This window comes from Bactrocera dorsalis, chromosome 5, assembly GCF_023373825.1.
Source record: "Bactrocera dorsalis isolate Fly_Bdor chromosome 5, ASM2337382v1, whole genome shotgun sequence".
Taxonomy (NCBI): Eukaryota; Metazoa; Arthropoda; class Insecta; order Diptera; family Tephritidae; genus Bactrocera; species Bactrocera dorsalis.
In genome coordinates, this window is record NC_064307.1 from 8,828,090 (window position 1) to 8,849,965 (window position 21,876).

At 32.7% G+C, this 21,876-nt stretch overlaps 3 protein-coding genes across 16 annotated transcripts; 2 read left to right on the top strand and 1 right to left on the bottom strand.

The window, feature by feature from the left end:
- Positions 1–686: 686 nt before the first annotated feature.
- Positions 687–19,048, bottom strand: LOC105231331 (voltage-dependent calcium channel subunit alpha-2/delta-3). 14 transcript variants are annotated; one of them, XR_007422806.1, is made up of 26 exons: positions 18,802–18,970; positions 16,879–17,067; positions 16,725–16,806; positions 15,889–15,993; positions 15,481–15,748; positions 14,174–14,565; positions 12,995–13,444; positions 12,779–12,919; positions 12,589–12,672; positions 12,272–12,328; positions 9,778–9,858; positions 9,521–9,595; positions 9,336–9,443; positions 8,961–9,032; positions 8,684–8,886; positions 8,433–8,575; positions 7,390–7,443; positions 5,569–5,662; positions 3,862–3,909; positions 3,603–3,713; positions 2,646–2,764; positions 2,449–2,588; positions 2,051–2,275; positions 1,456–1,941; positions 1,179–1,377; positions 687–1,104 (listed from the first exon to the last, which is right to left on the bottom strand). XR_007422806.1 is itself a non-coding variant. In XM_049457039.1 (25 exons), exons 2-25 carry the CDS (start codon positions 16,977–16,979, stop codon positions 1,291–1,293), a joined length of 3,726 nt encoding a protein of 1,241 aa, XP_049312996.1. In that variant the 5' UTR covers positions 16,980–17,067; positions 18,908–19,048; the 3' UTR covers positions 687–1,290. The 14 variants fall into 14 exon arrangements, 12 of the variants coding, with proteins under 12 accessions (XP_049312996.1, XP_049312997.1, XP_049312995.1 ...); XR_007422805.1 differs by having other exon boundaries at positions 687–1,108; XM_049457039.1 differs by having other exon boundaries at positions 687–1,377; positions 18,908–19,048.
- LOC105231335 (uncharacterized) lies at positions 18,930–21,849 on the top strand. Its single transcript, XM_011212587.4, has 3 exons — positions 18,930–19,188; positions 19,244–19,344; positions 21,045–21,849. Exons 1-3 carry the CDS (start codon positions 18,999–19,001, stop codon positions 21,231–21,233), a joined length of 480 nt encoding a protein of 159 aa, XP_011210889.2. The 5' UTR covers positions 18,930–18,998; the 3' UTR covers positions 21,234–21,849.
- On the top strand, positions 21,253–21,849 carry LOC105231334 (uncharacterized). The gene has a single exon (XM_011212586.4). The coding sequence runs from the start codon at positions 21,253–21,255 to the stop codon at positions 21,424–21,426; it is 174 nt and encodes a 57-aa protein (XP_011210888.1). The 3' UTR covers positions 21,427–21,849.
- Positions 21,850–21,876: the final 27 nt, after the last annotated feature.

Below are 21,876 nucleotides of genomic sequence, written 5' to 3' on the forward strand. Positions count from 1 at the left end.
GCTGAAGTGTTCTCTTCCATCCGGACAACACGACCTAGCCAGTGCAGCAACTGTCTCTTGATTCGCTGAACTATATCAATGTCGTCGTATATCTCGTTCAGCGCATTGTTCCATCGACTGCAGTATTTGCCGTTACTAATACGCAAAGGACCATAAATCGTCTGCAAAACCTTTCTATCGAATACTCCTAAGGCCGACTCATCAGTTGATGTCATCAAAAAAGCAATGTAAGTACATTTAAGATCGTAAGTAATTGGTTTCAGCAACTTAAAATGACTATCATTATTGGTGACCTTTTTTTGGATAGATATTTACTTTTTTACTTATTGCATAAGTAGTCGAACAAGAAATGAAATTATAAGGTTAAGTGAAACCATTATTACTTTCAAACAATGGACTTTATTTGAATTTTATATGCTTTTTAATGTTCTTTTACAATTTATTAATATAATAAATAAGGTAATTAATTTTTTTCTTTCTTTTATATGAAATATATTTTCCAAGTTTTTATAATAGAAGCTTTAGCATATCGCTAAAATATTTTTTGACTTAGTTAATATATTTATAATTATTACCTTTATATTTTGTTACGACTTCTATTTCATTCATTTGAATTACAATTACACCTTAACATATGCAAACGTGCAATTCGCTTTTATATTGGAAATTTGTAAACAATTTGATGATTGAAATAGTTGAAAGATCTTTTTATTTATTTTTCAATGGCAATTTAATAAATTTTCTATATATTGTTATAAGAGACGCTAATAAGGCTACTTATGACTACTTTATTCATTGTCGAAATGGTTCGCTCAATTGTATGTACATATGGGTTCTTGTATGAGTTTAATAGTTTTCAAAATAAATTAAGTAACATGTATAAATCAATTATAACAAAACAGCTCCACAAGCCACATTTACCAAGTTTTAATGTGATCTAATTTTAGACTATACAATAATTATAATACATATTTTTACAAACCTACAAACACGTTTGCTTGTATTCACAATTGTTGGCTAATTGTTTTGGGGAAATATTATACATATGCACGAGATTCAGCTGAGTGCTCGATTTGCATTTCACCTTTGATGAATTTCAAATATCTGCCTTGATCGTAACAAATATAACATAATATTAATAATAACATAATAATTGCATAAATATTATTGTTAGGTACCAGCGTTTCCTTGTATAGTATATTTAACCATGAGGAGAGCCAAATACAAGATTAAGTTTTATTTAACCCTTCACCGACTTGAATTGCAAATCGGAAAACATTATTGTTTCAGTTATCGGCTCAACAATATACCAAGTATCATTAGGATTACGTTAAGTTGTATGCTTCCTGCATTACCGCACAATTCTATTGTACTTTCCTAATTAAATAAACAACAAAAATAAATTAGGTAGTAATTAATTTTTTATTAATTTATTGTATAAAATTTAGTACTTACATTTATATGCCTATTTATGCAACTGACGGGACGGACCCTTGAAAACTCACGATCGTTCTTATAGCAGGCGAATGTTTGATTCTTATCGAGGGGGTATGGAATGGGGGCTGGATTAACCGTCAACTGTATGGACGTATCTCGTGGGCATCGCTGATCGATTACCAACAATATCATATTACTATTAGGTATCGGCAGCACAACAAATGGCCGTTCACACGCATGAGCTGTCATATTGTAAACTACATTATCCTTATCATTGTACATAAGATATAAGTGGCGTTGCATGTCGCACGATTTGAGCCGTGTGCGATGCAATGTCACCAAACGGATCCAGTCGTTGCTCTTCACATTGTTTGAGTAGTCATTCATGTCTTCATCTATATATGGGTCGATAAACTCGGCAATGGCCATATTGGTAAGTTGCACAATATACCACAACACCGTATGGAACAGCCATTTGAGCGCACGAAGAAGGTGAAAGAGGGGCTAAAGAAATTAAATATGATCATATAATCATATATGTACATGAGATATGCAAATTTGATTAGGTTTCAGTTTTATGCACTATAGCTACTTATGTACTTATATCACTTACGGATAGTAAATTATTTGATCCGTTCATATCACCGCTGGATTCGAAACAAACAGCTTGATAATCATACACAGTGACACGTTTGAAGACTTTCTCGTCCACTAAACGCGCCATAATACCACCGTTAATTTCTCCAAAAAACTTGCCCGTCTCTTGACGATATGGAGAGATAATAATAAAACCATTGTTGTCAATAACGTAGCATTCCCGATCCTCAACAGCACATCCCTACAAAAAAAAAATTTTATAATTAGAACGAATATATGTATGTACATGTGCATGCATTTGTTTTCAATATGATTATTTTGGATTTAAACGTGGGAGGCACAACCTTTTGAACTAATTTATAGAGGGGAAGCAAATTGAACCAAACTGTTGGGATTTTCATTTAATTTACTTACATTGCCCGTAATATTTCGGAAAAGCTTCTCCAGCGCAGAATGATGAAACTGAAATCCTACAACGGCGGCAGGTGCGAATTTGGCACCTTCAGTGTGGAAGACTGCGTTGCTTGCCGTCACTGTAATTTCCTCTCCAAGATCTAACCAAAAATTGTTTCCAAATAAAAAAACAAATAGAAAATCGATAAATTGATTACCTCCTGCATCGAATGGCACCGAGTACACAAAACTATCCTTGTGCACAAAATGCTGATCTACTGCGCGTTTGTACCACATCTCGTCAATAGCATGTTTATTTTGTTCGCTAAATGTTTCGCTAAATTTAATAAAAATAACAATAAATTTTAATTTGATTAAGGTGCTGATAGAATGAGTTATATTTTATGAGGCTTCTTTAATATAAACTGAAGCAAATAAGAAAGTGTGAAGTTCTAAGTTCGTGCAACCGAACATTTTATACTCTTGCAACTTGCAGGAATCAAAGACAGGGAAACAACTTAAGGTGTAAAATGTGAACCAGAGGATCGGAATCCCAGAAATTTTGTATGTACATACATATACTATTAATAACTCAAACATTGACCGACATATTCGGCATAAATCATTATACATATGTAGTATATGGGGGTTGGGGTAGTTTCGACCCGATTTTATCTATTAACTATTATCATGCCACATACTAAAAAATTGTTCGCTGTGTTTCATTAAGGTACCTCACATACAATAACCAATCATATGGAGTAAAGTCATTCGGATGTTCGTAAATCCTGATATTACTTATATAAGAGCTAGCTCAAGATAGACCGACTCATGTCCTTTTAAATAGTACGGAACATTGGCAATACTTTGAGTTGAATTGAAAAATATAAATCGTTATCACGTTTGTACATACAAGAAAATTTTATTATCGTGTAATGTCTTCTTCTACATGATTACTGCCACTTTTCATTACAAACGTTGAAAAGACATTCGCAGCTAAACATTTTTGTCGAATGAAGAAGTTAATATCGCCACGAAGACCTACTTTAAAAACCTCCCGAATTTTTCACACGTCTCACGTCGACTAAAAGGAGATATTGAAAACTAATTAGCCGTTTTTCCAAAATTTTCTTTTGTAGACTAAATAACTATTGAAACACCCCATAGGACCTTACCCAGTACCAGCTTCTTCGGCCATGTTGGAATGAAACTCTTGCCATCGTGTTAAACCGCTGTGCGTTGCCAGAAATGCCACTGTTATGCCGAATCGTTGTTTAAATTCATTTCTGTTGAATAGAAACCCATTAGATAGTTGTCCAAATAAAAGGTACTTTACAATATATAAATATGTATATGTATATTATTATAGCATACACAAAAATAAATAAGATATATGTAGGTATGAATGTAATTCTATTGTAATCAATATGTTACCTTGGCAACAAACCCATTAAAACGGCTATTGGGCTTGAAGCGCTTGCGCTAATCCAGTCACATTTTAATAGTTAGATATTTACATATATATTATATATAATGAGGTGGAAGAAATATGAACTCGTGTGTAAATAAAAAATAAAAATCACATAGAAAACGAAGGGAAGACAGTTTTTGCAGAGAAAAAGAAACACAGTAATTTAAACGGACTATGTTTTTATGTTTATAACGGTGCATGTAGCATACTGGAAGTAGGTAAATGTCTGTATGTGTTTTTAATTACATAGATACATATGTATAAGGCAATGTCATTTTATTGATTATGTATGTTAAAATCGTTGTGCTAAGTAATATCTCAAAAAGGATTCAACCTATAAAAATATAATAAATATGCTGTATAGTATACTATGTATGTACAGAGTTTGCCCGGAAAGTAATAGGACTGGGTCGATTAAAAAAATGTATTAAACCAATGGTTACAATTTTTTAAAAACTTTCAAAATAGGCTCCTTCTGCGTCGATGCAGTGCTGCCAACGCGATTTTCAAGCATTGAAGGCGTCACGGCCTTGCCTTTCATCGGCCTTTTCAGGAAAAGAAATAAAAGAACATCTGGGCTGTAGGGCAGCGGCGGAAGCGTTGGGATGCCGGCCTTGGTTAGGTTCACAAGAAAGGCGGTGTGAGCCGGAGCGTTGTCGTCGTGAAATTTCGAATCGGCTGCGATGTCTTGTCGGACCTGTTTGACCCTTCGTTTGAGTCTCTTGAGAACTTCCACGTAAAACTTGGCGTTGACGGTTTGTCCAGGAGGAAAAAATTCATGGTGGACGATGCCGTTGATGTCAAAAATGAGCTCTCACTTTGGATTTGCTCATTCTTCCCTTTTTTGTCTTCTTGCGAAAGCAACATCTGGGTAAGCCACTTGATCAAATCAAATGTCTTTGTCGTAGATTTACCGAGCTTCACACAGAATTCAACGGCGTATCTCTGCTCTAACGAACGCTGCATTTTCGGCTTGCATCACTCACAAAATCACTTCGCGCAAAAGTGTTTGTCGTGACTCTCCAGGTGCCCGGAGCCAACTGACCAGCCCAATGCAGTCGGTGCGCGAACACCACACTCCGAAGTACAGTCGCGGCGGAAGAAAATCAGTTCTATTACTTTCCGGACAAACCCGTATGGAGCTAATGTATAATAAATAAGCTCACAGAATTTTACGTGCTACTATTGTATTTTTATGCGAAATAAGTTCAATTTAACGCTAAAATAAAGCCTTATGATTTGTATACTTCTTTAACAAATGAAGAAAATTTACAAACATTATATTTATTTACTCGCTGCATAATTATTTAGTTAGTAAGAAAAAATTCTTTTTTTTTTTAATTTTCGTTATTTAAAAAATATATAGTTATATTCAATTGACAGGGGCTAGATTTAGAAGAACGCAATAGACCCAAGGTCGCGGTGCATTTAATAAGCAATCAATCAAAATCTATAGATATGGTCATTAAGTGATGTCTAAGTTTGTTGGTTCAACAGTCAGCATTATCGCGTCTTCTCAAAATTTAATATCAAATTACTATTTTAATTTTGCTCACATTCTTGAGTTAATTTTTTAACAAATAGAATTAATAATGAATCTTAGCTTAGCTTAGCCGTTCGTTGCTTTAAGACCTTATAGCATATATATGTATAGCAATTGAGTCTCTTACCCTTTGTCATCTTTGGAATTGAAGCTTGTATTTTTCGAAAACCATTCGGTAACCCGTGCATCAAAAACAAGTGATTGCATGAGTTGACGATCGCCTGGAATGAATACATACATATATAAATTGAATATAGCTTTTAAGCTGATTTCTCATTTGATAAAAGTTTTTATTGAATTAAGTACGCACATATCTGGGTGTGACAGATTAAGTTTAATAACAAAACTACACATACTTTTACTTTATGAACAGTTGAAAATGGGCAAAAGTTTTTATATAGTGAAATTTGACTTTGTAACTTCCAGTATAGTGAGTACTTCTTCAAGATTAAATACATATGCAAATACCATATATAGTATGCGATCTTAATTGGGACTTTTTTTTGCAAATATTAAATCGTCATTGGTGCAGGTGAAAAATAAGAGGATTTAGGTGTGGTAAAGTTCTTTTTATTCAAAATAAATATGAAACTTATGAATGTGACTTCGGTAGTGAATTTACTATGTGTAGCATGCAAAATACTCGTATATTGGCAACTCCTCAGCTAACAATATTAGGCTTTCGAGATTTTTCGATTTCATTAACTTAACAATAATAGTAACTAAAGATATTCAGTAGAATGACAATAAAGTAATACTTAAATTTTTAAAATTTCTTAAGGTTGAATAGGGTTGCAGATTTCTGGGGATTACGTATTCATTTTTTCCGGAAGTATGAACATACCACTAGAGATGTAAACATAAATTTTATAGTTTGGCCTTATAATTTAGTATTTCGTGTCTTAATAAAACCCTTTTTTTTATATAAAAAAAATACTCTTAATAAAAACTATCTCGATGAGTTTCTACCCAGGCGAAGAACCAATCGCAAGTGACAACAAAGAGGCTGTTATGGAATAAAAAATGAAATGCATGAATTTGCCTTTGAGATCCTATAGCCTCAATGGTACATATTCTGCGGTGGTGGCCTTCCTGTTCTCATTGTTTTTCTTTGAGAGAAAACTCGCCGAAAATAAATTTAGCAACAATGGAAAGATAGAACATTGGAAAGATAGAACAATGGAAAGATCGCCGCCATTGCTCCTTTTTTGAAAGCGAAAGACAAATTGTACTGCAAAAATTATATCGAAAACTTGACATTTGAACATGGCAGCTATTTTGTAGCTGTTTCTCTTTAAAACCGAACGCAGATTTCTTCAAATACATAATATTTTCAAATACAACTCTATTTCAGAATCAAAACTCTCTCATAACTCCTTAGACAACCTTTTCAAATAAAATATTGGTAAATCAATGCAATATGTATACAAATATAATAAGAAGAGACCTCTCTGATTTTATAATTTTGATTAATAAAATAGTGTTTAAAATCGTATTTTTGCTTTTTGGTACTTCTTTGTACTTACAAAAACATGCATTTTTTCAGGACGCTTACGATATCACAGCGGATATGTTCTTAGGCTATGAAAAAGCTGGACATAATTAAAGAATTGTCTTAGAACAGTTGTTCCGATTAACTACCGCTTTTTGTTAAAAAATAATAATAAATAATATATACATTTATGTCTGTGCATAGTTATCATAAATATGTTAAAATGTTCGTGGGATGTTGGAATTAAAACTATTAAATGAAATATTTGCTACGAGTATGTGCTCTGGTGTGAATGCTCGGGGCGAATTGAAAAATTTACTAACAAGAATGAATATGTGATTATTTAGTGGGTGCTTTTTAGTGAACTTTGCGATATAACTAAAAAAACGTTACTTTACATATTTAATTGTTTTTTACGAGCAATTACAAACAGAATCGAAACGAAATTTTACTCACAATAGTAACTTTCTTTATCATTTATGGATGGTATGCGCCCGGAGGATGTGTTAGCTGTGGATTTGCATTTACATATGTAAATTATGATCATTGCGATAAAAAGTTGTATACGAAAAACTTAACATGAAGAACAAACATACACACATAAGTAAATGTATGCCTACTTGTCTATATGCGTGATTTTACCTAATGTTATTTAAAAGGTTTTACCTAATGTTTCATGAAAAGTTATATGTACATATAATTGTAGGGACTATTTGTTAATTGAAACGATCCCCAACGGAACATTTTATCGGGTAGTCGAAAAAGTCTTTTCGCATTACTAATCAAATCAAATATTAGTATGTGCGGAACAAAATAATCTAAAAAGCTCTCATATTCGAAAACTGATAAATATGAACGAATTTGTAGCGTTTTGAAGAGATGCTAAATAATTAGTATTTGTTATTTTTTGTAGAGTATAAGGATCTGACAGTATTCTATCAAAAGTAAACATGGGAAGAATTCCAATATTTTCACAACTAGCTGAAAGATCGTAAAGATAATCAAATCGTAAAGATAATGAAATTTCACCCAAGAGTAAACGGTATCGGAAGTGTCTATTTTTCTCTTCATCTAAATCAAGAGAAAGTAACGCACTTTAAATACGTTGAGACAAATCGTTAAATAAGAGATGACTATTGCTCAGCTTTTACGTCGTTGAAATATTTTCTTTAATTGCATCAATTAAACTGCAGAATTATAATATCGTTAAATCAACTGGACATTCCAATGCCTTTAAAACTGCATATTCCGCTCCATTGTTGAGATTTTTAACTTTAAAAGTTGAACATTTAACGTTTTAGTGAATAATAGCGATTACTGGGCATGATAACGGCACACATAGGAAGAATATATGGAAATAACCTACTTTTACCTCTGGAAATTAATGTTCCAATAATAAAATTAAGTAAATTTTTACTATAGTTAGACTGGGCATGAAGAGCGAGCGCATTTAGTATTATTTTATATTGAATTTCAATTTCTTTTTAATATTTACTTACAAAATAAAAGGGCTGCGTGTTCTGGCGGCACCGCACTTCTACTTAGTGGCCACCTCCAACCAGGCTGTGACATTTTATTCAAAAACCAAACCAGCTCTTCTTCTGGTGTTGTAAAAGTTTTGTTGTTGTGCTTGCAATACAACCTAGAAACAAATTTAAAAAAATTGTGTAAATCGGTGTACTTTGCGGGAAACTTGTTAACTTTTTGAATGCTTTTACTAACATAATGTTTTTTTTTTTATCTGACTTACCATGTTGGATGAATTTTCCAGCGTTTGCCACCAAAGTAGTTTAACAAGTTTTCACCTTTAATATTCATGCGGTGTATTTCATTTTCTGCTCTTATGGAGAGGCGATGTACACCATATTGCTCAGGATACGTAATTACAAGAGTAAACGGTGTATTAGGTATCGCTCTCCAATAATATTGACGTTTGATGCGAGCAACCCGTTTCTAAGATGAAATTAAACATATTCATATGTAAGTAGGCAGATGGGTAAAGGATGAGTTGTTATATGCTTGCTCACCATTTCGTCAAAGTGATTTTTTACCAACATCCACTTACTACCAGTTGATTGATTTATTATCGAATCACGAATCTGTGAAATTTTAAAAAGTTAATAATTGCATATATAAAGACAAATCAAAACTCTGTAAGTTTGCATTCAGACGTGAAATTTTTTGTTGCACATTATTAGCAAAGGATTATTTCTTGATTTTGTCATTTCCGTTCACATGGACCATTTTCAGCACTTCTCTTTATATAATTTTCTTAAAGTCTTATACCTCTTAAAATATTATATTACGTAGTACAGAAAAAATAGTTTTCATTCATAAATTTTTCTGCGTTGCCGCAACAAAAGTTTCTTTGTCTGAATGAGCTTATACTGTTATTTAAATACCGTTAGTAGTACGGGATTGAAATCCCTCGGTGCTCGATCATCGTCCAATAGCTCAACTTCAATCATATCTACGCTGTTATAGGCTGGTTTTAAAATATTGCCTTGAAACTAAAAGTGTAAAATACGGAATCATGGAGACTTGCTTATTCCCTGTTTATATTACTTGTTAATCATTTAGAACTTACAATTGGACGAAAATCAGGATGAAATAGGATGTAGCCATTATTTGTCACAATAAATGCATAGCCATTGACACCGAGCTGTAATCAAATGGGCGCGTATTAGTTTTCCAATTTCAAAAGCAATTTTTATATATTTTTTTTATATATTTTTTTTATATTGTTTATACTACATTAGTTCAAAATATCAAATATTGTACAATATTCAATAAAAATAAATTATTTGAAGTAATAAGAACAACTTTGTATCTTTACAAACTTACCAAAAACGGGGAGAGCATTCTCTTTATGTCTCTTATGGGTACATCCGTGCCTGCGACACCCAATAGATTGGCGATTTTCGTCTAAGGATACATTTGCAATAAAGTGAGTCAAATAGAATATAAGTAAATAACGGATGTACAGCCTACTCCAACTATTATTGGTATGATTAACAACAGGGAAATCAATCTACATTCGATAAATACGTATGTTTGCACATAGAGTTGCGCAATTTCGATTATATAAATCCACAGAAATTACCGAAATTATTATGTTTAAATAATGTAATTTATTTCAACTATTAAATTCAATTTAGTGGATAACACACATTGACTTTTTACTCAATCTTTTATACTTGTCACAATAAACAAATTACTACCAATTAATAAATTACGATCAATGAGATAAGTATTTCGTCTTTCTCTACGTACTAATTTGACTTTAATATATTGTATATGTATAAATGTTTAATTAATTTGTGTGGTAATATTTGAAGCAATCAGTAAAATTACCGCCGCAAAATCTAAAACTATCAAAAAACTCAAGCATAGAAAACTAAACTAATATTACTTATTACATAACCTAGATTTCAAGCTACTTAATATGGTTTAACATGAATAGAAGCCATCACAGTAGGCCGGAATAGTAAATATATGAACTAAAAAAAATTTTTTGCAGCATCTAAATAAACCTTTTCCATATTAAACTTTCGTAAAAATTTTCATTTCATAAATATATTCGATTGTCAAATATCTCCCTTTCGCTTTATCTTTTGAATTTCGCGGCTATCTATAAAGCGCTACAGAGCTCGTATCTGGCAATACTATGCATCTTTGAAAGGTCTTGACAGAGACATGTAAACATGGAGTTCACTAACGCTGAAATCCGCGATATTTTCAAGTTTTTCTTCGTTAAAGGCAAATGCGCTAGAGAAACGTTCCGTGAGATTAATGTGGTTTTGGGGGATGGTACGCTATCCCTTCGAACTGCGGAGGAATGGTTTCGACGATTCAGAGCGGGTGAAAACGACACCAAACAAACAAACGACAAAAGCTTGATGTTTGGGTGCCGCATGATTTGACGCAAAAAAACCTTCTGGATCGAATCAACGCCTGCGATACGCTGCTGAAACGGAACGAACTCGACCCATTTTTAAAGCGGATGGTGACTGGCGATGAAAAATGGATCACATACGACAATATCAAGCAAAAACGGTCGTGGTCGAAGGCCGTTGAATCGTCCCAAACAGTGACCAAGTCGGGATTGACGGCCAGAAAGGTTTTGCTGTATGTTTGGTAGGATTGGTAGGGAATCACCCACTATGAGCTGCTCCTACTGCGAACAACTGGACTGCTTGAAGCAGGCGATCGTCGAGAAGCGTGCAGAATTGGCCAACAGGAAGAGTGTAGTGTATCACACTTCGTTCATGTTTCGTCAGAAGCTACGGGAATTCGGATGGGAGATTTTATCGCATCCATCATATAGCCCAGACATAGCGCCAAGTGATTATCACGTGTTCCTGTCCATGGCGAAGGCCCTTGTTGGTGTTAAGTTGAACTCAAAACAGGCTTGTGAAAAGTGGGTGACCGAGTTCTTCGCAAATAAGGAGGGCGACTTCTACGTTCACTCTATCACTTTTTATAAAACATTGAATAAAGAGCAAAAAAGGGAGATATTTGAGAACCTATTAATATAGATTGAGTACACAACTCATGAAATTATTTAGTTTAACCATTTAATGGTTTTCATTTGACCACTTGCTTAGTAAATAATTACATATAGTATATCAAGGGTATTCATTAACATATTGCACCATGAGCTTACGCAGGCACTAGTCGTGGCCTAAACCCCCCTTGTCACCAAAGTAATTACAACAATTAATTAAGAAATTGCAGAACTGTTGCATTAGTAATTGTAAATTAGTACGAGTCCAGCGAAGAGACAAAGTCGTTTGAATGGTAAATTAGGTATGTATAGGCCTAAATCAAATGATTTCCTACTTCTGTGTTTATAATTGTTATTTCGATTTATGTTTGAACAACACTATTGTTTAAATATAAAGTAATGAAAGCAAGGCAAGAAACGTGTAATAATTAAAATATTCTACCGTATAGATATTGAGAAAGATAATAACTGTTGTGTCCCAAGTTCCTCTTGCTCTTACGATGTTTACTTTGTATAGACTTGTATCTTGCTTATATTGGTTATGGCTTATAAAAATTTTATGTATAGTTGACAAGACAGTACATATATGTGTATGTATGTATCTAATTGGTTCATTCTACAAAAATTTGGTAAAAATTTACCAAAATTTTAACACTAGCTAAGTATGTATGTATATACGTATATATGGTATATGTTAATATTGAATTCAGTTAATGTTTATTAAACATAAAACGAAACAATAATTGGTTTACGCTAACTTGGAACTTAGCAACGGATTTTTTACTACGCGAAACTAATCACAATTTGTTGGTTTGTTATCACTCTAGGTACCTCACGAGTTTGCAATTCCCACAGCGCCTCATTTATTAAAACCTCTTCGGTGATATTCTGTTTGTGTAATATTCGATTGGTTGTTGATTAGTATATACAGTAGGTAAATAGTATTATGTGCTTACATATGAGCATAGGCATATGCAATATAGTATGTATAAGTAAATGTTTTTTAATGTAATAATAAATATTTGACTTTTGACTTTTCGAAATTAAATTTTCATTTTACCACTTTTGGCGTATATGTACTTATTAATTAGAATCGAATCTCGCAAGATTAACCAATCTTAATTACTGTGTATTATGAAGATACTTACAGCATTCATACGCCGATCATAAACTGGCATGGAAACGGTGGTCATAAATTGATACACATCCGATTCGAGTGGCTGATTCCAGGCCTTCGATGTTCACATATAAATTAAAATAAAAATAGTTGTAAATTATTAAGGAACAAGTAGAAGAACAAGTGTTCAAAGAGTAATAAATGTGTGTTTCTTGAAATACCGCTTTGTTGCGCTGATAGATGCGTTTGTGTACTTCATTTGGCTCCAGCATACGGTAACCTTCGCGACGAAACTCTAAAACATCTTCGCGTTGATCGTCGCATTGCTTCACCTCCCACATCCAATCTGATATTTTCGGATCCTTAAATCACCGTAACATTTATGTAGTAAGCCATTTTTAGATCTAATATTTTTATGAATTTTAACCCAGACTTACAATAACATCGGCATATACTTGTGTCCACACAACAGGATGATCATGTTTACCTAGTACCAGAGGCCGAGCCATCACTGGTATGTAATTAAGAACCATCTCGCGGACTTCGGCCATATCACTTAGGTGTACGTAATAACCTTGATTTTCACAAGCCATCCACTTAATGTCCTTGACATCTGCCACTTCCTTGCCAATTAGATAAGTGAAAACGCGCACCGGCTTAAATGGTAGGTCGCGCCAATTATATTGCTCGAAAACTTCTTCATAGGCAAAAGGTGCGCCATCACTGACAATCATAATGGCTTGATTGCATTGCGCGCCGCGTTGTTCCGTACGAAATACTTCCAAAACTTCAAAAGCTTTCGTCAATGCAGCGGTGAAATTGGCAATGTTGCCAATTGTTATAGAGTCAACACCTTCCATGAGCTCCCGAATATTGCCAAGATTCGCCTGATGATCAGTGAAGGAATAAAAGTTTAGTGTGGGTGGAGTGTAGATGTGAGAGGTGAGGTGTGTAAATAAATAAAAAAAAATATTTTAGGAAATCAATAGCGGAAAATTTAATGTAAAACACAAAAAAAAATCGTATTCTTAAGCTTTGTCGAGGTTTTCTACTTTTCTTGAAGACATATTTTATAAGATTTTAAATTTGAACTTTCCCTCTTATGGGTGCTATATGTATATCATCTAAATGATTTCGTCTGCAAATTGAAATTGAAAACAAATGAAAGCAACTTCGAGCTTTAATAGAGTAGTAGTCCTAACTAAACTGGACTGGACAGCTAAAATCGAAATCAGATCTACGAGTACTAACTTCAGACAGACAAATGATAAGACAGTACATAATTAAAATCGTACAATAAAAAGTGCATTATACTTAATTATCGCGTTGCGGGTGTGAAACAACTTTTACCATTTATTGGTATTTTGTTAATTTATTTCCGATATCATGTTTATTGTTAAAGTCAACCGAATAGACGGTATCGATTTTGTTTTTGGTTTATACAGATTCAGTCTATTGAAACAGAAAATAAGTAATTCTAGCAATTTATATTCTGATACTTTTTGACTTCAAATATTTTATAACAAAACCTACAGATATAATATAATTTAAAAAGTTATGAAAAAATGTGCGATTTGTAAAAATGTATAACAATTAATAAGAATAAAAATCAATACTTGAACTAGTGTTTCCTCAAAACATTTGACGGCTGGCTCTACTGTTTTCCCAAAGGTGAAGATGTTCACAAAGTCATTGGTACCCAACGTATCAAGTATTGTATTCACAACCTTCTTTGCGATATCTAGCCTCTGTCCTTTCATAGAGCCCGAGCTGTCCAATAGAATGATGATATCCTTGGGGCTTGTCGCTGCCTCCATATACCATGAACGCAGTCGGCAATCATACAAATCGACTGGTTTAGCTTTCCACTTGGCTGCCGGGAATTGGCGCATGAAACCAGTCGAGCTGCCATAAAATTGCCACGACAATGTTGGATCGTTTTTGTAATTATCACGAAATATTTGATCTAAATTCTCCGACCATTGAATGGACTTGATGACTTCCTTGGCTAGATCAATTTCCAGATTTGCATTTTTTGTGACAAGTGTATGTATATGTAATTGTTGATGAATGTGATGCAAAAACGTGTGTTGCAATTTATTATTTTTGTATTTTTATGGGAAGAGAAGTTTAGATTTTGTTAAATTTTATTTTCGTGTTGCATAATAAAAAAAATAGAAAATAACAGATGATGAAATTGCAGTAAGTGATATTAGCGTCTTGTCTTGTCTCGTTTAAGCATTACAGTGATCTATAAGACAATAACAACTATGTATGTAAGAAGGATTCAAGCTGAAAGAGCAAATTTGTAATTAGCTATAGATTGGTAGCATGATTCTGAAGTCACCTTTCGGAGTTACTTATTACCAATTATGAATTAACTTTCCTGAATTTGCAAATCTCAACACATCAGTGATATATTGACGATTGCATTTTCATAATAGTTACCTACTGCTACAAATAATTGATCTTATTACTTATGTAAAAATGTACAAATGTAGGTGAAACATAAGTACTATATGCAAATCTGTAATACTTCTTTCTGTTAATACAATAACTGTTACAGTAAACGTTCAAGAGTTCAGTCGTTTCTTAATGCAATTGTGTGTAGACTATAGACTCGCTTTCAACTTTGGTCAGAATCATTTACGCAGTCACTTTGGCGCATTTGAAAGCTTTTAAAGCTTTCACATAAACATATAGAGGCGTTAAGGTACAGCATGAGCACGAAATGTGTCTGCGCAAGATATCCTGACGAAATTGTTTACGTTTTTGATCGCAAGCATACTTTTAGCAATACACTACAATAAGTTTTGTATTCGAAAAAGCTTGAATGATTCAAAAAAATGTTCGTGACTCATAAGTAAATGCTCATAAAATGTAGAAATAAAACAAAAACCAATTATGGTAAGGGAAATCAAACCTCGATCGAAAACGTTTAAGGGCACATGCACTGAACTGACGCTCAGATTAACTGGCATATTGAAAAATTCAGCTTTCGGTGTTAGAACTATCTCTTTGGGTGGTACAAAAATGTGTGGCTCGCCCATATCGTCCAGCTCACGAGGCGCAGGTGTTGGTATTGGATCGTCAGGTTCTCTCATATCTTTAGCATTATAATAGGAAAAATACAGATCCTCCTTTTCGTTCTGGTGCGACAACGCAGTGTTTTCCGCTGTATCCATTATTCGCTTGAAATAATAACATTCTATTAGATTTGAGAAACTCATATTCAATCATACATACTATGTATGTATATGCGTTTGTATATTGAGTTAATTACAATATACTATATGTATGTAGATATATAATTGTTAAAATTCTTTCTTACCCGCACTGCACTTATTTTTAATTCCATCATCATTTTTATATCGTGTGCCATATTTTCCACGATTTTGGCTCCTGATCGAGATACTACTTGTGCTTCTTTAAAACTCTTTTCAGAAAAATACATAATTCATAAGTCACAATAGGTAAAGACAATAATATTTTATATATTTACGTAAGTTTAAAAATATTAAATAGCTCTACAAATGAACATAATGTTTGCATGTTCGTGTAACTATTGATATGATTTTACAAACGTTTTCACAACTGTATGATCCCTTTCATAAGGTTTATTGATTCCTTTTGACTAATTTTCAATCAACACATATTTTCTGGAATAGACCAAACGCTTGTTATTTGTTCAATTTGTAATTCAAGATACGATATTTTTCAAATAAAATTACTTGGCACGTTTTCTTGTTCATGAATAAAGTGCTGTGTATTAACTTTGTACAAAATTTATAATCAAACATTTTTTGCTTTTAATTTTCGAACCATTGAACCTACATATATGAAATCTCGGTTTGCCGACATAATTTAAAATTGCGAAAACTTTCTTAAAAAATTTATTGATAAATGTAGTTTCATACGTACATTCATATTTATAAAAAAATATTAATTTGATTTAAAGGGAGGAACATCTAAAATAGAACTTTATTGAAAATGGATGAAATAAGAAAATGTTCTGAAATCTTACTATTATAAGCGACCCAGAGCACACAAACTCTGTTAATTACAAATAGCATCGTCAATGAGCAATTAACCCACTTTCTTTTAGAAAACTTTATTTGTAAAATCAATAATGTAATGGTCATAATCTTAGATGTAACATCTGTTTACCTCTTGAACTTCTTTTCTTCTCGTGATAAAGTCACCCAAATGGAACAATTCCATGCCTAATTTGTCAGCCCAGGAATTTGCACTGTGTTGAAATTAAAATTATGTTATTAAAGACGAGTTCGAAACAAAAATTGAACGGATAAAATGCACTCACAGGTTGTAATTGATTTTTTCTCCTGGAGCAAAATTAGCACCGTTAGGGTATAACACAAAAAAACATATTAATATATAATTGATTCCCGTTTTGCACGCCATTTTTCGTTTTAAATTAATTATTTTATGCTTTGAGCTGTATTTAAAAAAATCACAAAGTAAATGATTTTTTTCATAGGAATCCGTCACTCTGTTATTAAATATTACAATAATAGTTGGTTATTGCCGTAGGGAAGTTTTGAATCATTTTTAATGTGTAGATAATTGTATCAGCTAAAGTAATAATTATTATATTAACTCTAATTATATGACTCTATCTCTATTAATGCGATATATTTAAATATTTTTATAACACATTTTTTCTAAGAAAATTTGTGTCTACACCGTTTTCCACAAAATTTACGAATATTTGCGAGATTAGTGAGTTCATCAATTTAAAGCTATGTGTTACAAAAGGAAAAATATAGTTCGACAGGATCTCATCCGGTGTGACGTTTCTAATGGAGCAATGCGCATGCTCCAGCTAAAATCTGCGCCTGCGGTTAATTATTGTTTACAATTGCTTATCATATGGTATATGCCGGTCAAACGCAACAAGTGCTTGTTTCCCAATATGATGCAGATGGTTACATATGTACATGTACGTATTTACGAAAATATTTGCATATGTGGGTCATAGGCGGCTTTTTTCACTTTTAGTAAATTTGGAGAATTCTCAATTATAAATATAAACAATATAGTGGGCATGCGCCCAATATGTATCTTCATACTTACATTTACTTGCAAGTATATACATACATATGTATGTATGTACATATTTACATTGCAATTTTGTAAAAATAATGAATGAAAGTTTCGAGGGTCTACATATGGACGTACATAGCCATCACGAGTAGTAAAGAACGGTTGTGAGAATAAAAATGAATGCAAAGAGGTGGTCAGTATCATGCAAAGACTCATTACACGCGGGGCATTTATTAGATACATATGTTGGGGTCTATTCTGGATAGGTAGGAGTTTAATCTGTTATAATAGCCAGAACGAAAATGCGTAAGATGTACATAAGTGCTTCTTACTACATTATTACTTAATTTCTCCAGGACCTTAGAATTTCGTCCCTTTATCCCAAAGACTCACTTTTAGGTGTTAGAGTGCCAATGCATTCCCTGCAAGTATACGGGAATACCAGGACTTCGTGTCTGCGTCTACAGATTGGGACGCACTCTAGAGCTCCGGAGTTTCTGTCTCCTTTTCACAGAATCTACACAGTTTAAGACTAGCCCATATTATATACATAGGTGTCTATTGAGCCTTGACCGAATTTATCCAGGGAGATTTCTTATTTGTTTGAACACCTTCAGGTTTTTCTCTCCCAGTAGTAGTTTTACATGGTAACCGCGCAACCCAGGTGAGGCAAGACTTAATTTCTTAATCTTAATTCAATAATGTAACAGAATGTAATTTATATGGACTATAAGAACAAATCGTGGCGATTAATACATACATACATAATTACAAATTTATAATATATTCAATTTCTTCTTTCAAAATTTGTATTTTTCTACCGTTTGGCACACAGCACAGTGTAATAAATTTTTCATTCCTTTTAATAAAACTTTTCAACTTGTTTTGTTCATATCGAAATTTTACCATCCCTAATATACTATTAATTTCCGATTTTATATCGATATATTTTTATTTTCACTGAGAGTGCGATTAGGGCGTTGTTTTCATTTCTAATTGGATAGTGTGAGTTAACGTTTTTACATTAAAAGTGTTTTTATAATATATAATATTACATATTATGAATAAAACGTTTCGTAAATGGTTTTAATGTAGTTGTTGAAGAATACGTTTAGAAAAAATTCTGCTAAATATTTTCCAACACAATTCCAAGACAACTTATGTGTATATGTATACGTACATATGTACATACATACGTGACAATAAATTAACCAACAATCGTTGACTTGATTTTGATCATATTTGTTAGAAGTAAATTTAAATCCAATAAGCAAATTATATGAAACCTTGGACTACACTTTCAGATAATTTTACACTTAGTAGCGTTAGCTTTCCTTCTATCCAGAGCAGTCGTGTGAAGATTGAGGTAAAGTAACTATGTCAACAATTGAAGAACGTACGGCTTATGAAAAGAATCCATATTTTACTGGACATATCTATGGAAATTTCTCCCCTTTTTATGTGACGATCGCTGTCTGTACTGTCGTACTTGGTTCCATTATCATTTTAAATATAATATTAGGGTGTTGCTCAAAACATCGTAAATATTGGCAGGATAGGCACACAGGTTAAATTTGAGTTATAAAAGTAATATTAAAATATTAATGTAATCGGATTAACAGGTAACCGATGGTTGGTTTCTATTTGGTCAGCTACGCCACATTTGCAGCCACCCTTGGACTTCACAGAACTAAAAGACGCCTCATATTTTGAACGATTCTACGTAAGTCTTTGAACTGAATAGAACACTATAATTGTTTTGACTTATTGCTTATAGAGTATAAAAGTATAAAGCCTATAATTAGGGTACTCACAACTTGCCATAACGCATCATAAATTCATAAATTTTTACACTTGTTTAAAAAAATTGTTTTATTACATACAAAAATGAATGTATACAATTACAATTCTTAATTAGTCTCATAAAGTTATAACATTATCGAATTGATAACATTGCATTGAAAATTTCAATTCTGTAAACTAATTTTTGTATGCAACCAAACAGCAGTTTTTTTAATCAAGTGAAAAAACTAATGATTTAATGATTTTACGTTGCGTTATGACACGTTGTGAGTCACCCAAATGTGTTGATAGGGGTGGTTACATGATGTGGTTGAAACTTTGGACATTTTCTTGTTGATTAGTTTATAGCAAGGTAACAAGTTCTCGTCAAAATCTCATGTAATTCCTCATACTACTCTGGTAAATATATCAATAAGTAAACCATTGAGTTTTTCTCAATTCTGAATTAAGATATTTTGGTTAAAAATGCCTAGCAGATCAATCAAATTTATTCAAGGACTGTCATCTTAGCAACTTAAGAATTGTGTCAAATAAAATTGTTCGTTACAAAAATCGTCAATTAAACCAGTAGTTCGATATTTATAAACTAAAATATTTTATTGGAAATTTTTATTTTGGATTTGAATCATAGAGGAACTTATCAAGAATTATGTTTAATTAATAAAAAAAATTTTAGTTTTTCCGGAATCCCATCCGTTAATGCTTTATGGTAGTGTCCAATACTCTCTTAAATGCTGAAGACGACTTTCTTTTAAAGTCTTGAATTTTTTTAGTCACTTTTTTGTTGTCTTCATCTCCCTTTTTATTAAAACCGCAATACATCCTCGAGAATCGACTGTGTAAAAATCCTGTCCAAGTACCTGAGAGAAGTCCGAAAAACACAAGACTTGTCATCCATTGTGCCACATACTGCGTACGAAAGAATTTAGTCAGTCAGCCTTCCACGCCAATTTCCTACTCGAAATGCTTGGGGGTTTTCTTTCGAATCGTTACAACTTAATTTGGTTTCTTCTTTTTACCAGAATATTTCTTACTATCAATACCCACATCTTACGTAAAGCGTTTAATAAGGCGAGCAATTATTTTACGGTTAGCCACTTCCTCTTTTGCTATTTTCTTAGAAGACCGCTACGGTTGCTTTTAAAAATTTTTAATAATGCTTTCGGGCACTTCTACATCGCTTGCCATTTTAGTTTAAATTTTTATTGAACAGACTCTTTATATTTCCAGGCATTTCTTCAGAGTTACTAAGATACAATTTCCTTTTTTTTTTATAAAACTCTAATAGCACAATATGGAAAAGAAATGTAGTGGACAATTTTTTTCGACGCTGTCCTTACAAACTAAACGCGTTCTTTCTTTTCAAAATTTGTTAATTGAATCAATTTCATCATTCAATTAGAAATATTTTTTGCCTTGCAAATATTGATGGTTTAAGTCCAGTTTTATGAAAACAGGATTTAGTAAAAATGTATTATTATAATTCAAATACATGTGAGGGATATGTGCATATGTATATCAGCTGTAATACAATCTTTTTGTCGAATATTCGAAATAATTTAGTCAAACTATAATGTTCTAAAGTATAACATAATGTATAATTTCTCTTTTTTTTTATAGCCGAAAACTCATATCTTCCGCGAAGACATCGAAGCACCGGAAGTACACGTGCAACAGCAAATACAAATTGAACCACCTTCTCATCAATTGCAACAACAAAGGCCACAACGTCCGCAAGGCCGTACATTACATCAACAACGACAACGTGAAGAATACGTTGAACTGCAGAAGCGTGAAAGCGATATCTAAATCAACAAGCAGTAGAAAGATGGCATTTATTTTGTTTTTTCCAGCTGTAGCTGCCCTTGCTCTTTTTATTGTGGGTGTCATTATATTAATATTGCGATTTGGGCCACGTCTTTGTGGTTTACGCCATCACGCACTTCCCGATAATCATGAATGGGATGAAAAAAGTTATGAGCACGAGATCAGTTATGCCTGAACTAATTTTACAAATGCATTAATTAAAATTAAAATTTACAATTTTTATTTCGAATCCACGTTCCATAAAATACGAATAATTCTAAAAATGTAAACATAAATATTACGACGACACCCACGTTGAGACATAGTACAAACTTTGTATATGTAAAACATTATATGACACAAAATCCTTTTATAAATAAGTGCCTTGAGTAATCAACTTTAATTCGAATACAGTAAGATTATTGTGTAATCATAAAATATAGACTTCTCAAACCATTCCGTCCAAAAGGAAATTTAAAATATCTGAGCACAATTTACAACGCTCTATTCTTTTATTCTAGAATGTAAGAAAAATTTGTGTAATTTTTTAACGCCATTTATGTAAACAATACTGCACAGTGAAATATTTTTCCAATAAAAAGTACTAAAAATGTACAAATTGTCAATATTCTTTCTATATTCTATA